Source organism: Nerophis lumbriciformis, linkage group LG23 (genome assembly GCF_033978685.3).
Source record: "Nerophis lumbriciformis linkage group LG23, RoL_Nlum_v2.1, whole genome shotgun sequence".
NCBI classification, from domain to species: domain Eukaryota; kingdom Metazoa; phylum Chordata; class Actinopteri; order Syngnathiformes; family Syngnathidae; genus Nerophis; species Nerophis lumbriciformis.
This window is the reverse complement of record NC_084570.2, coordinates 31,336,661-31,354,160: the sequence shown is the minus strand read 5'-3', so window position 1 is coordinate 31,354,160 and position 17,500 is coordinate 31,336,661. Positions and strand designations below refer to the sequence as shown.

Sequence of the window (17,500 nt, the reverse complement as noted above, 5' to 3'; positions counted from 1 at the left end):
ACACAGTGTGTTGTCAAGCTTATGAGATGCGATGCAAGTGTAAGCCACTGTGACACTAGTGTTCTTTTTATTTTTATTTTTATAAATGTCTAATGATAATGTCAATGAGGGATTTTTAATCAATGCTATGTTGAAATTGTAACTAATGTTGATACTGTTGTTGATAATATTCATTTTTGTTTCACTACTTTTGGTTTGTTCTATGTCGTGTTTGTGTCTCCTCTCAATTGCTCTGTTTATTGCAGTTCTGAATGTTGCTGGGTCAGGTTTGGTTTTGGAATTGGATTGCATTGTTATGGTATTGCTGTGTATTGTTTTGTTGGATTTATTAATTAATTTTTTTTTTTTTTAATTAAAAACAATTACAAAATAAATAAATAAAATAAAACAATAAATTTTTTTTAAAATGAGAATCGATTCTGAATCGCACAACGTGAGAATCGCGATTCGAATTCGAATCGATTTTTTCCCACACCCCTAATATATATATATATATATATATATATATATATGTATATATATATATATATATATATATATGTATATATATATATATATATATATATATATATATATATATATATATATATATATATATATATATATATATATGTGTATGTATGTATATATGTGTATGTATGTGTGGGAAAAAAAAATCACAAGACTACTTCATCTCTACAGGCCTGTAGAGATGAATTAGTCTTGTGATTTTTTTCCCACACATACATATATTGCGCTCTACCACAATATCGAGCACTATTTTTTGGATAATCTAATTAAGACATATATATATATATATATATATATATGTATATATATATATATATATATATATATATATATATATATATATATATATATATATATATATGTATATATGTCTTAATTAGATAATCTAATTAAGACATATATATATATATATATATATATATATGTATATATATATATATATATATATATATATATATATATATATATATATATATATATATATATATATATATATATATATATATATATATATATATATATATATATATATATATGTCTTAATTAGATTATCCAAAAAATAGTGCTCGATATTGTGGTAGAGCGCAATATATGTATGTGTGGGAAAAAAATCACAAGACTAATTCATCTCTACAGGCCTGTAGAGATGAAGTAGTATCAGTGACGTGTGGCGAGGTTCATGACTGGTGAGGCACTGACTTCATCACAGTCAGATTTACAAACATATGAACCCTAAAGAGTATCTTATTCACCATTTGATTGGCAGCAGTTAACGGGTTATGTTTAAAAGCTCATACAAGCATTCTTCCCTGCTTGGCACTCAGCATCAAGGGTTGGAATTGGGGGTTAAATCACCAACAATTATTCCCGGGCGCGGCGCCGCTGCTGCCCACTGCTCCCCTCACATTCCAGGGGGTGATCAAGGGGATGGGTCAAATGCAGAGGACAAATTTCACCACACCTAGTGTGTGTGACAATCATTGGTACTTTAACTCATTGGCGTTGTTAGGCCTATTTTAGGGGGGCTCAAACCCCCTAAAATATTCTTAAGCCCCCCTAAATAATTTAGTGTTTTTTTGTTTTTTTTTTACAAATAAATGCCGACATATTCATTATAAAGTGGCCCAAATATGAGTTTAAATAAATAATCATATAACCTGTTATTATTCACTCAGTTTCCCCTCACTTCGTAGCGTAAGGTAGAGAGCCCCTTTCGTGCGTCGGTATCCAATCCATTCCACTTGTTCATATAGAAAATGCCCACATCACTCAAATTCCAGCCCGCATTTTCTCTGCGACCTTGCTTGCGGTCCTGCAGGTGTACGAAGCACATTATCTTCCTTTACAATGAGTGAAGCTGCACAAAACCTTGTGTGTGCAATTGTAAATCATTTATTTTTTAAGTTTTGTGTTTCTTGTAGAATCTATATAAAGTAATATTGCCTATTGTTAAAATAATGAAAAAAACATCATTAAATATATTTGTTTTATTGTATTGTTACATTAATAGCTGTTTTTATTATTATAGGATGGCTTGTTAAACATTTAATATGATTTTCAGAGGGAGGAAAAACCAAGATATTTAATATAAAATGTAAAATGAATAAATACATAAAAAAAAAAAGAAAATATATGGTTAAAAGCCATCGTCCCGGGAGCATTTCATTTCGTCCCATGCATTTAAAAAAAAAAATAATAATAACAATGAATAATTTCTAAGTCTTTGTTAGCCGTTTGTGAAGTTTTGTGCTCGTGCGTAACATTCGCTCGCATCCTGTGCATCTCCTGGGGGCAAAGCCCCCCCTGTCCTTAAAAGCTAGTGACGCCCCTGCTTTAACTTAACTTTAACTTTACACATACAAACTGTAGCACACAAAAAAGCACATTTAATAAAAAAAACGTTATTATGGTCTTACCTTTACTTATAAGTGCGGGAACAGTGGTGTTCTTGATGGAGGAGTTGTGAATGAATGAAATATGAAATCCGTGCTGCAGTCTGCAGGTGTACCTAATGTTGTGTCCTTGCAGTCGTTCACGGCTCCTCCGGCGCGAGCAATGTTGTTTTTGCACTTTTTGGCTTCTTGTTAAGTGACTTTTTTTGGGTGGATTCGGTCTTGCACGTGGAGGGTTTGGGTGTGGGCTTTGGTTGGTGTGGCGCTCTCGTCGGGGGGTGCAGTCTGCGGCAAAGGTGCCTTAACCAGCACCAGGAGGCGGGGTTACGCGAGCCTCAGCCAGTGCGTCTTCGCAGCAGTTTTATGATCGCTCAGCACAAGAAATACTTTACACACATACAGTTGTTGACAAAATACACTGTACATTATATACCTCAGCTAACTAAACTATGGAAATGTATAATATAATTCATATAGCAATACGGTCTCACTGTACAGCAGACCAGCAGTTAACCGAGTCCGCAATCCATGTTGAGGCACTGAGTGACGTGCCTCGACTGGCTGCTGTTCACCGCACCGTCTCTTCTCAGTATTTGAACGGCAAATGTGAAAATTCAGCGATTTTGAATAAAAATAACCTAAAACTGGTGAAGTTAAATGGAAAATAACTTTATAGTATAATCACTGGATACATATAACAATTTAATTATTTTTTTTTCTTTTTACATTTTTTTTCTTTCCATGATGGCAGGTGAGGCGGGGCCTCACCTGCCTCTAGTGACCGCACGTCACTGATATATATATATATATATATATATATAATATATATATATATATATATATATATATATATATATATATATATATATATATATATATATATATATATATATATATATATATATATATATATATTTATATATATATCTTTTGTATATATATATATATATATATCTTTTGTATATATTATTTGTATAGATTTTGTATATATATATATATATATATATATATATATATATATATATATATATATATATATATATATATACATACAAAATCTCCTTTCTCATTTGTCACATTTTGGCTTTGCCAAGACTTGCCTGCAGGGTCATAGCAGCAAATTCTGGCCCCCAGCAGACTCCTGAAGGGTCCCATCCCACCCCCAACCCAACATGACAGCCTCATACACACATATATACATACATATACATACATACATACATACATACATACATACACACCCCCAAGCCAACATGGCAGCCTCATACACACACTCGGGATGTTTACATGCACTCAAAAAATCTTCATCACATATGCTTTATGGAACATAAATGTAAACAACACTTTTTCAAGATGGGATTAGGATATTGTGAACATATCTGGACAACCACCCCCAATAATCTATTTGTGTTTAAAAAAAAAGATGTCATTTTTTTTTTTTTACAAAAAAGTGCCTACAAATTGAATATAAAGTTGCCAGAATATGATTTTGAAGTAATCCTTATTCACTTAAATATGATTATGAATATTTACTTACATTACATTACTTTAGACCAGGAGTGTCAAACTGCTTTTCATCGCAGTTATGGCTGACATTTTATATTGACATTAATAATATATACGTTTAAATGTATAAGGCCTAATGATATTGGTACACAATTAACTAAGTATCTGATTATTGTACATGTTGTTTCATACACTGTTAAAAAAAACAGATTTTCCGGGGGATAAAACAATGGCTCAGTTGCCAAAGTTTTACCATAAATGTTATAGTGAATGGAAAATGCTACCACTTTTTTCTTACTGTAAAATTCTGGCGACTGTATTGACTGTAAAATCTCTTGTCATATTTACACTCGCTTTGGAATCATAAGTCAAGCAGATTTTTTTTTTTTGTAAAGAATATATATTATTTGCTGCACTATTATTTTAGATACATGTTTCAAAGGTATGGAACTGTATGCAGCACTTGTATTTTTTTCTGTCAAAATGGAGACAGATAAAGTACTTTATTGACAAATATTATTTCCAGGCCTTAAGTTTGACACCCACCCTTTACATTGTAAATTTTGAGATTAGCTGATAAATATACAGATCATAATAAAACATCATCATTATCTTGATTATATTAATATTAGTGCATCTCCTGGGAGTTAAGTCTCCCCGGTCTTTGAAAACCAGTGACACCTGTTTCTCCCTTTTAATCCGGGGTCCTTGAACGCACCACAGTTATGTGCGATGAGCTGTAAAAGTGAACGTTGGACATGCTGCCACAAATAGATGCATTAATTTCTTCCATTGTTCCAAAAAGTTGGTGTGAACGCTTGGACTTTGATGTTGTTATGACGTCTGTGTTGAGTGAAGTGTTTTAGGGTATAGGCAGTCTTAGACATTCTTAATCACTTACAAGCTTCTTATCGAATTTTCACAAATATATTAATTTGCTATAACTTTTTTTTTATATGGCAAACAAAAAATATTGCAACTTCACAACCCCAACCCCCCCCCCCCCCGAAACCCACTTCCACGCCCATGCTCACCTGTACATCAAAGCAATGCAGCAAACCATGCAGGCCAGAACCATCACACCCAGAACCGTAGCAGCAGTTCCCGCTGGGGAGCCGGCAGAGGCTGCGGCGGAAGGAAAGGACAGGAATAAGACCGGGTGAAGGAGCGTTGGACGGACCTCGGGTTCACCCACCGACTGCCACGCTGACCCGAGCGCTCGCCATGGCCAGACTGACGTCGTTGGTCAAGGACACGTTGAGGCAGAAAAGGCCGGAGTCGTTGAAGAACTGGCGCAGGACCAGGCGACAGTCGGGAGAGGGCGCGGCCACGCTGCACACGCTCTCCACGGGTGTGACGCAGTCGGCGTCAGAAACCACCGTGCAGACCTCGCTGGGTAAACTGAGGGGAGGATGAGAAAATGCAAGCAACAAACATGATGACTTTGCAAAGGCCGCCTTTTGATTGGCACTCAGATTCACTCACTGACCAGAATTCTCTTTCACGTCTCTCTAAAGTGAAACTTTGTTCTGTACACTAAATTATAGGCACTAAAACAGTCGGATTCCCCAACAACGTAATTTTTTTACACTGATTTTTATACTCTGAATTTTTTTACACTGAATTTTTTATACAATATTTCTTATGAACTGAATTTTTTACACTGAATTTTGTTTACACTGATTTTTTTACACCAAATTGTCATACACTGATTTTTTTTAACTGAATTTTTATACACTGAATTTTTTTACACTGATTTTTTTACACCAAATTATCAAACAGTAATTTTTTTTTAACTTAATTTTTTTTACACTGACTTTTTATACACTGAATTTTTTTACACTGAATTTTTTTTACACTGAATTTTTATACACAGCATTTCTTTTACACTGACATTTTTTACACTGATTTTTTATACATTAAATTTTTTTTCAATCTGTATTTTTTTTTACACTGAATTTTTATTCACTGAATTTTTTTACACTGATTTTTTTATACACTGAATTTTTATACACAGCATTTCTTTTACACTGACATTTTTTACACTGATTTTTTATACATTAAATTTTTTTTCAATCTGTATTTTTTTTTACACTGAATTTTTATTCACTGAATTTTTTTACACTGATTTTTTTATACACTGATTTTTTTGACACTGATTTTTTGACACTGATTTTTTATACACTGAATTTTTATACACACATTTTTTATACACTGATTTTTGTTTACACTGAATTTTTTTACACTGATTTTTTATACATTGGATTTTTTTCACTGAATTTTTTTACACTGTTTTTTTATTCACTGAATTTTTTTACACTGATTTTTTATACACTGAATTTTTTTTACTCAGATTTTTTATACACTGAATTTTTTTTTACACTGAATTTTTATACACTGAACATGAGAACACTGATTGTCTTTCTATGACATTGAAAGCATAATTTGATGTGAAAAAATGTAGGTGACAAAATTTGAGCAACAAAAATTCAGTTACATGAACTCAGTGTCAAAAACAAGATTTCATAATAAAGACAGGAATGAAGCGTCATCATTTTCATCCAACACAACCAACATGGCTGTAAATATAAAACAATGTTCTGGAATGTGATAATATTTGAAATAAAGTGTGTTTTTAGAACTGCTCTGTATCGTATGAAGGATGTTTCTAATATTATTTATTCGTGTTTTGCTTCATCAGGGGAAATAATATCCCATGTATTAATCACTAAATATATAATAATATACGTTTTATTATATATACATATACATAACATACAAAGCCATAACCACGGTGAACTCTCCTCGGCACTGATTTTATAGTTTAGCACCTCTCTGTGTGCAATTTTTACTTTCCACCCACAGTCTGAATGCTTCTGTATATATGTATATACCGTATTTTTCAGAGTATAAGTCGCTCCGGAGTATAAGTCGCACCGGCCAAAAATGCATAATAAAGAAGGAAAAAAACATATATAAGTCGCACTGGAGTATAAGTCGCATTTTTTGGGGACATTTATTTGATAAAACCCAACACCAAGAATAGACATTTGAAAGGCAATTTAAAATAAATAAAGAATAGTGAGCAACAGGCTGAATAAGTGTACGTTATATGACGTATAAATAACCAACTGAGAACGTGCCTGGTATGTTAACATAACATATTATGGTAAGAGTCATTCAAATAACTATAACATATAGAACATGCTATACGTTTACCAAACAATCTGTCACTCCTAATCGCTAAATCCCATGAAATCTTATACGTCTAGTCTCTTACGTGAATGAGATAAATAATATTATTTGATATTTTACGGTAATGTGTTAATAATTTCACACATAAGTCGCTCCTGAGTATAAGTCGCACCCCCGGCCAAACTATGAAAAAAACTGCGACTTATAGTCCGAAAAATACGGTAGTATAATATTTAGTTTCTTTCCTATGTTTTGCATATTTGTAGACTGTCGCACTGATACTGGAGTTGCTTTTAATCTCATTGTACATGTGTATAGTGACAATAAAAGGCATTCTATTCTATTCTTTATCCATCCATCCATCCATCTTCTTCCGCTTATCCGAGGTCGGGTCGCGGGGGCAGCAGCCTAAGCAGGGAAGCCCAGACTTCCCTCTCCCCAGCCACTTCGTCCAGCTCCTCCCGGGGGATCCCGAGGCGTTCCCAGGCCAGCCGGGAGACATAGTCTTCCCAACGTGTCCTGGGTCTTCCTCGTGGCCTCCTACCGGTCGGACATGCCATAAACACCTCCTTAGGGAGGCGCTCGGGTGGCATCCTGACCAGATGCCCGAACCACCTCATCTGGCTCCTCTCGATGTGGAGGAGCAGCGGCTTTACTTTGAGCTCCCCCCGGATGACAGAGCTTCTCACCCTATCTCTAAGGGAGAGCCCCGCCACCCGGCGGAGGAAACTCATTTCGGCCGCTTGTACCCGTGATCTTGTCCTTTCGGTCATAACCCAAAGCTCATGACCATAGGTGAGGATGGGAACGTAGATCGACCGGTAAATTGAGAGCTTTGCCTTCCGGCTCAGCTCCTTCTTCACCACAACGGATCGATACAGCGTCCGCATTACTGAAGACGCCGCACCGATCCACCTGTCGATCTCACGATCCACTCTTCCCTCACTCGTGAACAAGACTATTCTTTATATATAATAATAATATAATAGGCTCCAGCACCTCCCCAGGAACTGCTTCCTCATAGGAAGACGTGTTAGTGGGATTAAGGAGGTCTTCGACAGTGCACTGCTTCCCCTTCCTGAGGCGGCGGATGGTGGTCCAGAATTGCTTCAAAGCCGTCCGGAAGTCATTTTCCATTGCTTCCCTGAACTCCTCCCATGTCTGAGTTTTTACCTCCGTGACCGCTGAAGCCGCACACCGCTTGGCCTGTCGGTACCTGTCCGCTGCCTCCGGAGTCCTATGAGCCAAAAGAACCCGATAGGACTCTTTCTTCAGCTTGACGGCATCCCTCACCGATTCTAGGATTACCGCCACGACAGGCACCAACTACCTTGCGGGCACAGCTCCAATCAGCCGCCTCGACAATAGAGGTGCGGAACATGGTCCCTCAATGTCCAGCCCCTCCCTCGTGACATGTTCAATGTTCTTCCGGAGGTGGGAATTGAAACTCTCTCTGACAGGAGACTCTGCTAGACGTTCCCAGCAGACCCCCACCATCGCAGCCAACTCACCACCAGGTGGTGGTCGGTAGAAAGCTCCGCCCCTCTCTTCACCCGATTGTCCAAAACATGAGGCCGCAAATCTGATGACACAACTACAAAGTCGATCATGGAACTGCGGCCTAGGGTGTCCTGCTGCCAAGTGCACATATGGACACCCTTATGTTTGAACATGGTGTTCATTATGGACAATCTGTGACGAGCACAAAAGTCCAATAGCAAAACACCACTCGGGTTCAGATCCGGGTGGCCATTCTTTCCAATCAGGCCTCTCCAGGTTTCACTGTCATTGCCAACATGAGCGTTGAAGTCCCCCAGTACTACAAACCCTGTTTCCATATGAGTTGGGAAATTGTGTTACACGTAAACATGAACGGAATAAAATGATTTGCAAATCCTTTTCAACCCATATTCAATTGAATGCACTACAAAGACAAGATATTTGATGATCAAACTCATAAACTTTATTTATTTTTTGCAAATAATAATAAACTTAGAATTTCATGGCTGCAACACGTGCCAAAGTAGTTGGGAAAGGGCATGTTCACCACTGTGTTACATGGCCTTTCCTTTTAACAACACTCAGTAAACGTTTGGGAACTGAGGAGACACATTTGTTAAGCTTCTCAGGTGGAATTCTTTCCCATTCTTGCTTGATGTACAGCTTAAGTTGTTCAACAGTCCGGGGGTCTCCGTTGTGGTATTTTAGGCTTCATAATGCGCCACACATTTTCAATGGGAGACAGGTCTGGACTACAGGCAGGCCAGTCTAGTACCCGCACTCTTTTACTATGAAGCCACGTTGATGTAACACGTGGCTTGGCATTGTCTTGCTGAAATAAGCAGGGGCGTCCATGGCAACGTTGCTTGGATGGCAACATATGTTCCTTTCAGCATTAATGGCGCCTTCACAGATGTGTAAGTTACCCATGTCTTGGGCACTAATACACCCCCATACCATCACAGATTCTGGCTTTTCAACTTTGCGCCTATAACAATCCGGATGGTTCTTTTCCTCTTTGGTCCGGAGGGCACGACGTCCACAGTTTCCAAAAACAATTTGAAATGTGGACTCGTCAGACCACAGAACACTTTTCCACTTTGTATCAGTCCATCTTAGATGAGCTCAGGCTCAGCGAAGCCGACAACGTTTCTGGGTGTTGTTGATAAACGGTTTTCGCCTTGCATAGGAGAGTTTTAACTTGCACTTACAGATGTAGCGACCAACTGTAGTTACTGACAGTGGGTTTCTGAAGTGTTCCTGAGCCCATGTGGTGATATCCTTTACACACTGATGTCGCTTGTTGATGCAGTACAGCCTGAGGGATCGAAGGTCACGGGCTTAGCTGCTTACGTGCAGTGATTTCTCCAGATTCTCTGAACCCTTTGATGATATTACGGACTGTAGATGGTGAAATCCCTAAATTCCTTGCAATAGCTGGTTGAGAAAGGTTTTTCTTAAACTGTTCAATAATTTGCTCACGCATTTGTTGACAAAGGGGTGACCCTCGCCCCATCCTTGTTTGTGAATGACTGAGCATTTCATGGAATCTACTTTTATACCCAATCATGGCACCCACCTGTTCCCAATTGGCCTGTTCACCTGTGGGATGTTCCAAATAAGTGTTTGATGAGCATTCCTCAACTTTATCAGTATTTATTGCCACCTTTCCCAACTTCTTTGTCACGTGTTGCTGGCATCAAATTCTAAAGTTAATGATTATTTGCAAAAAAAAATGTTTATCAGTTTGAACATCAAATATGTTGTCTTTGTAGCATATTCAACTGAATATGGGTTGAAAATGATTTGCAAATCATTGTAATCCGTTTATATTTACATTTAACACAATTTCTCAACTCATATGGAAACAGGGTTTGTACAAGGGAATCACCCGGGGGAGCACTTTCCAGTACTCCCTCGAGTGTATCCAAAAAGGATGGGTACTCTGAACTGCTGTTTGGTGCGTAACAGTCAGGACCAGTCTCCCCACCCAAAGGGGGAGGGAAGCTACCCTCTCGTCCACCGGGTTGAACTCCAACGTGCAGGCTTTTAGCCGGGGGGGGCAACAAGAATTGCTACCCCAGTTCGTCGCCTCTCACTGCGTGCTACGCCAGTGTGGAAGAGAGTCCAGCCCCTCTCGAGAGAACTGGTTCCAGAGCCCTTGCTGTGTGTCAAAGTGAGTCCGACTATATCCAGCCGGAACTTCTCCACCTCGCGCACTAGCTCAGGCTCCTTCTCTCCCAGCGAGGTGACATTCCACGTCCCAAGAGCTAGCTTATGTAGCCGAGGATCGGACCGCCAAGTGCCCTGCCTTCGGCTGCCACCCAGCTCACATTGCACCCGACCTCTATGGCCCCTCTCATGAGTGGTGAGCACATTGGAGGGGGGACCCAGGTTGCCTCTTCGGGCTGGGCCCGGCCAGGCCCCACTCCGGGCCTAGCCAGGCCCCGACTCCGGGCCTAGCTCCAGAGGGGGGCCCCGGTGACCCACGTACGGGTGAGGGAAAACTGAGTCTCGGTTGTTGTATTTACATAGAAGTCTTTTATATATATATATATATATATATATATATATATATATATATATATATATATATATATATATATATATATATATATATATATATATATATATATATATATATATATATATATAAACGCATCTAATAATAAGAGTAACAATCATTAATCAGTAATTATATACTAATACTAATATATGATAATAACAATAATATATATTAATAATAATAATCATTAATCAGTAACTCCAGCCACACAACAATCGGTCACGCTCACCTTCCTTGGCAGCTGATGGTGACGTCCACAGCATTCTGATCCAACTGACTGGTCATCAACACCACGTTGGACATCTGCACTATTGCAACACTCTCGATGCCCTCTGCAGGAGAAGTGAGGAACACCAAAGAGCCATGATGAGTGAGGAACACCAAAGAGCCATGAGAAGTGAGGAACAGCAAAGCGCCATGAGAAGTGACGAACACCAAAGAGCCATGATAAGTGAGGAAGACCAAAGAGCCATGAGAAGTGAAGAACAGCAAAGAGCCATGAGAAGTGAAGAACAGCAAAGAGCCATGAGAAGTGAGGAACAGCAAAGAGCCATGAGAAGTGAGGAACAGCAAAGAGCCATAAGGAGTGGGGAACAGCAAAGTGCCATTACAAGTGAAGAACAGCAAAGAGCCATGACAAGTGAGAAACACCAAATAGTTAGGAGAAGTGAGGAACAGCAAAGAGCCATGAGAAGTGAGGAACACCAAAGAGCCATGAGAAGTGAGGAACAGCAAATAGTTAGGAGAAGTGAGGAACAGCAAAGAGCCATGAAAAGTAAAGAACAGCAAAGAGCCATGAGAAGTGAGTAACAGCAAAGAGCCATGAGAAGTGAGTAACAGCAAAGAGCCATGAGAAGTGAGGAACAGCAAAGAGCCATGAGAAGCGAGGAACAGCAAAGAGCCATGAGAAGTGAGGAACAGCATAGAGCCGTAAAGAGTGGGGAACAGCAAAGAGCCATTACAAGTGAGGAACAGCAAAGAGCCATGAGAAGTGAGGAACAGCAAATAGTTAGGAGAAGTGAGGAACAGCAAAGAGCAATGAGAAGTGAGGGACACCAAAGAGCCATGAGAAGTGAGGAACAGCAAATAGTTAGAAGAAGTGAGGAACAGCAAAGAGCCATGAGAAGTGAGGAACAGCAAAGAGCCATGAGAAGTGAGGAACAGCAAAGAGCCATGAGAAGTGAGGAAGACCAAAGAGCCATGAGAAGTGAGGAACAGCAAAGAGCCATGAGAAGTGGAAAAACAGCAAGAGCCATGAGAAGTGAGGAACAACAAAGAGCCATGAGAAGTGAGGAACAGCAAAGAGCCATGAGAAGTAGGTAACAGCAAAGAGCCATGAGAAGTGAGGAACAGCGTAGAGCTATGAGGAGTGAGGAACAGCAAAGAGCCATGAGAAGTGAAGAAAAGCAGGAGCCATGAGAAGTGAGGAACAGCAAAGAACTGTGAGAAGTGAGGAACAGCAAAGAGCCATGAGAAGTGAGGAACAGCAAAGAGCCATGAGAAGTAAGGAACAGCAAAGAGCCATGAGAAGTGAGGAACAGCAAAGAGCCATGGGAAGTGAAGAACAGCAAAGAGCCATGAGAAGTGAGGAACAGCAAAGAATTAGGAGAAGTGAGGAACAGCAAAGAGCCATGAGAAGTGAGGAACAGCAAAGAGCCATGAGAAGTGAGGAACACCAAAAGAGCCATGAGAAGTGAGGAGCACCAAAGAGCCATGAGAAGTGAAGAACAGCAGAGAGCCATGAGATGTGAGGAACACCAAAGAGTTAGGAGTAGTGAGGAATAGCAAAGAGTTAGGAGAAGTGAGGAACAGCAAAGAGCCATAAGAAGTGAGGAACAGCAAAGAGCCATAAGAAGTGAGGAACATCAAAGAGCCATAAGAAGTGAGGAACAACAGAGAGCCATGAGAAGTGAGGAACTCCAAAGAGTTAGGAGAAGTGAGGAACAGCAAAGAGTTAGGAAAAGTGAGAAACAGCAAAGAGCCATAAGAAGTGAGGAACAGCAAAGCGCCATAAGAAGTGAGGAACAGCAGAGAGCCATGAGAAGTGAAGAACAGCAGAGAGCCATGAGAAGTGAGGAACAGCAGAGAGCCATGAGAAGTGAGGAACCCCAAAGAGTTAGGAGAAGTGAGAAACAGCAAAGAGCCATAAAAAGTGAGGAACAGCAGAGAGCCATGAGAAGTGAGGAACCCCAAAGAGTTAGGAGAAGTGAGGAACAGCAAAGAGCCATAAGAAGTGAGGAACAGCAAAGAGCCATAAGAAGTGAGGAACAGCAAAGACCCATAAGAAGTGAGGAACAGCAGAGAGCCATGAGAAGTGAGGAACCCCAAAGAGTTAGGAGAAGTGAGGAACACCAAAGAGTCAGGAGAAGTGAGGAACAGCAAAGAACCATGAGGAACACCAAAGAGTTAGGAGAAGTGAGGAACAACAAAGAGCGAAGAGAAAGACCAAAGAGCCCTCCTGAGTGTGACACAGGACTTACGGATGACATTGACAGAGGTGGTGAGGGAGCCATATCTGTAGACCATGCAGTCAGCTGACAAGTCTGCTTGTCTCTTGACAACAACCAGAGCCACTTCTTCTCCTTCCGCTTGGACCTCAGTAGGAACCATCTCCTCATCTCCTGATGGTCACACACAATCATCACACTCAAATTACAGACTGGCACTCTTTGATGTGTTTATATGTAATACAGAGCAGTGACTCAAAAGCACAACAAACAAGTCTTGTGGTCTTCCTACTCATGTTCTGGACTACATGACACTCTAAGAGCCTTCAGGGTTCGGACGTGGGGAACTCATTATTGGCTCCACTAATTCTGCCTGGCAATAAATTCTCAGGTTAGACTTGAACATTTTTATATATATATATATATATATATATATGACACACCTGCTGGAGCGGCAGTATCTTCAAGGTTGTCATCAGTCACAGGCGTTTCAGCCTCGGCATCAGCTGCTGCTTCTTCTCCAGCTGTGCTCTCCGTGGCTGCAGGAACTCCACCATCGGCTTCAGGGTCAGGTTGGAGCAGCTCTGCAGCATCATCAGCGTCTGCAGCAGCAACTTCTGGAGCGGCGCTGACTGCAGCGTCCACATCCTCCGGGAGAACTGCGGCGGCCGCGGCGGCCGCGTCGACCGCGGCTTCCTCTCCCTCGGCCACAGGTGCTGCTGAGGCGGCGATCGCAGGCACGTCTTCTGCTGCTTCGTCTTCTGCCGTCTCCTCAGCGGTGGCAACCTCGCCATCCGTCTCCTCTGGAGCAGCGGTGGCAGCTGCATCCTGTTCTGCTGGGACGATGGCTGTGTCGATTCCTGCAGGTGCAACAGAGGTGGCCTCCACTTCTTCTGCTGCTGCATCTTCGGTGGCATCTGCTGCTGCATCTTCTGTGTTACCTGCTGCTGCTTCTGCTGCTGCATCTTCTGTGGCATCTGCTGCTGCATCTTCTGTGGCATCTGCTGCTGCATCTTCTGTGGTACCTGTTGCTGCTTCTGCTGCTGCATCTTCTGTGGCATCTGCTGCTGCATCTTCTGTGGTACCTGCTGCTGCTTCTGCTGCTGCATCTGCTGCTGCATCTTCTGCTGCATCTTCTGCTGCTTCTGCTGCTGCTAGGTTGGTGTTAGCGGCAGGAACAGCTTCTGCTTCTGCTGCTGCTTCTTCTGTGTCATCTGCTGCTGCTGATGCGGCTGCGGCTGCTGGGTCGGCGTCAGCAGCAGGAACATCTGCTGCTGGGTCAGGTGCAGGTGTCACCACCACGAGCGAGGCAGCAGAGGCATCAACAGGAACCACTGAAGGGAAGTAAAAGACAACTTTGAAAAATCAGCTTTATAAACTCAATTCAGCCACGGTGGGGAAATGTTAGGAAGCAATAAATGTCAATAATGTCATGAAAATAAATTTTCTTTACTGTATATGTGGGTTGCGTGTGTGTGTGTGCACCATCTCACCAGCAGAGGGTGCCGTGCAGCCATTGGGGATGCTGGCCATCAGGACCACCTGGGGTTTGAAGGTGCCCACTGAAAGGTAGGTGTGCGTGACCATGCGCTCCCTGGAGATGAGCGTCCCGGAGGCGTCTCCAAAGTCCCAGCTGAAGCTGACGTCGGCACCGCTCATGTACTGGCTGGGATCGTGGAGGCTGACGCTGAAGGCGATGGCCCGGTTCTGGATGAAGTTGGAGTCGGCCTGGTTGATGTCACTGACCTGGCTGAGGGACACGGTGAAGGGGACTTGGTCTGCAGATGGAGTCAGGAGTCAGCGGGAGAAGTTCCAACATGGACAGATCATTGTTGGATTGTTCTGATGCTCGCCTGTGATGGTGAAGACCGTGGAGGCGTAGCCCAGCGGGATGAACTTGTTCTTCCCCCGGCAGTGGTATATGACCAGCTCCATGCTGTAGGAGCCCAGGGCCACGTTGTCTGTGGCCATGGTAAGGGAGGAGGAGGGTCCATCTGCCACCTGCCAGTACTTCCCTGAAGTCCAACATTTGCAATATGATTATGTTGCTATCTCACAACGAAACACCAATCGTCATAACGGCTTCATTTCCATATTTTTAGTAATATATACCAAATTTTTCAGACCTTAAGGCGCACTTTAAATCCTTTAATTTGCTCAAAATTGGACAGCGTGCCTTATGTACCGAACAATTCTGGAAGCCATTTTATTTGGTACATGGTGTAATGATATGTGTGACCAGTAGATGGCAGTCACACATAAGAGATAGGTGTAGACTGCAGGTTGACTCCTGTTCAATAAATGACGCGAACAAGTACCCGTAAGCAAGCAACACCAAAACTTTGATGTTCCATTGAGAATATAGAACATTCAAATCTGTCAAAATGTTTTAGTACGACTTTGGTAAGCTACGAAGCCGCACCGCTTGATGGATTGTCGGAGCATTACGGCTTCAACATACTTCAAATCTTCTCAAAAAATGGAAAGTCCGCCTTATAGCACGGTGCGCCTGATGTACGTAATAATTCTGGTTGTGCTTATCGACATTGAAGCAATTTTATTTGGTACATGGTGTAATGATAAGTGTGACCAGTAAATGGCAGCCACACATAAGACATAGGGGTGGACTGCAGGTTGACGCCTGTTCAATAAATGACGCGAGACAGTAAGTACCTGTGAGCAAGCAACACCAAAACTTTGATGTTTCATTGGGAATATAGAACATTAAAATCTGACTAAATGTTTTAGTACGACTCTGGTAAGCTACCAAGCCGCACCACTTGATGGATTGTCGGAGCATTATGGCTACCATAATCAGACGTACTGTGCTTCAACATACTTCAAATCTTCTCAAAAAATGGACGGTGCACCTTATAACGTGGTGCGCCTGATGTACGTAATAATTCTGGTTGTGCTTACCGACATTGAAGCAATTTTATTTGGTACATGGTGTAGTGATAAGTGTGACCAGTAGATGGCAGTCACACATTAGAGATATGTGTGGATTGCAGGTTCACGCCTGTTCAATAAATGACACCAGCAAGTACCCGTAAGCAAGCAACACCAAAACTTTGATGTTTCATTGATGATATAGAACATTAAAATCTGTCAAAATGTTTTAGTATGACTTTGGTAAGCTACCAAGCCGCACCGCTTGATGGCTTGCCGGAGCATTACGGCTACCGTAGTCAGACGTACTGTGCGTCAACCTACTCCAAATCTTCTCAAAAAATGGACAGTGCGCCTTATAACGCGGTGCGCCTAATGTACGTATTAATTCTGGTTGTGCTTACCGACATTGAAGCAATTTTATTTGGTACATGGTGTAATGATAAGTGTGACCAGTTGATGACAGTCACACATAAGAGATAGGTGTGGACTGCAGGTTGACGCCTGTTCAATAAATGACGTGAGCAAGTACCCGTAAGCAAGCAACGCCAAAACGTTGATGTTTCATTGAGAATATCGAACATTATGCACGGGCATGTGTCAAACTTAATTCCTAGTGTTTGTGCAAAGGTTCTTCCAAGTTGGTTGAACCTGACATTGACATTAGTTTCAAAACATGTTCATTAAGCCCGTGTCATTTCCTGTGTCCCACTCATGCAGCTGTATGTTTGTTGGTGTGGAAGTGAAACGGTCTTACCCAACGTCTTCCACACGTACACGTAGTGAGGTTTCTTGTCCCGGGCGCCGGTGAAAGGTGTGCCGTCAGGGAAGACCGCACTCTGCTCGGTGTTTTGGTCAGGATACACGGACTGGCCCTCCTGGTAATGTTTACCTGGAAATGAAGTTGCAGCTTAGTTATCAAATACAGTCGGACAACAAAGCTCCAGATCTGATGAGGTGAAGTTCTGCACCGTCGAAAACTGCTCGACATCAAA

The 17,500-nt window shown here is 41.4% G+C and overlaps 1 protein-coding gene across 2 annotated transcripts in view; it reads right to left on the bottom strand.

The window, feature by feature from the left end:
• Positions 1–17,500, bottom strand: part of pmela (premelanosome protein a) — a 41,731-nt gene that overhangs the window by 2,260 nt on the left and 21,971 nt on the right. The window contains exons 4-12 of one of the 2 annotated variants that reach the window (XM_061984752.1): positions 17,263–17,397; positions 15,470–15,631; positions 15,110–15,394; positions 14,642–14,950; positions 14,060–14,557; positions 13,650–13,790; positions 11,399–11,501; positions 5,104–5,309; positions 4,943–5,033 (exon numbers count right to left, since the gene is read on the bottom strand). In XM_061984752.1, the coding sequence (XP_061840736.1) occupies positions 4,943–5,033; positions 5,104–5,309; positions 11,399–11,501; positions 13,650–13,790; positions 14,060–14,557; positions 14,642–14,950; positions 15,110–15,394; positions 15,470–15,631; positions 17,263–17,397 (1,930 nt within the window). Of the gene's footprint in view, positions 1–4,942; positions 5,034–5,103; positions 5,310–11,398; positions 11,502–13,649; positions 13,791–14,059; positions 14,951–15,109; positions 15,395–15,469; positions 15,632–17,262; positions 17,398–17,500 lie in introns of both variants that reach the window. The other variant, XM_061984750.1, reaches the window with a different exon arrangement.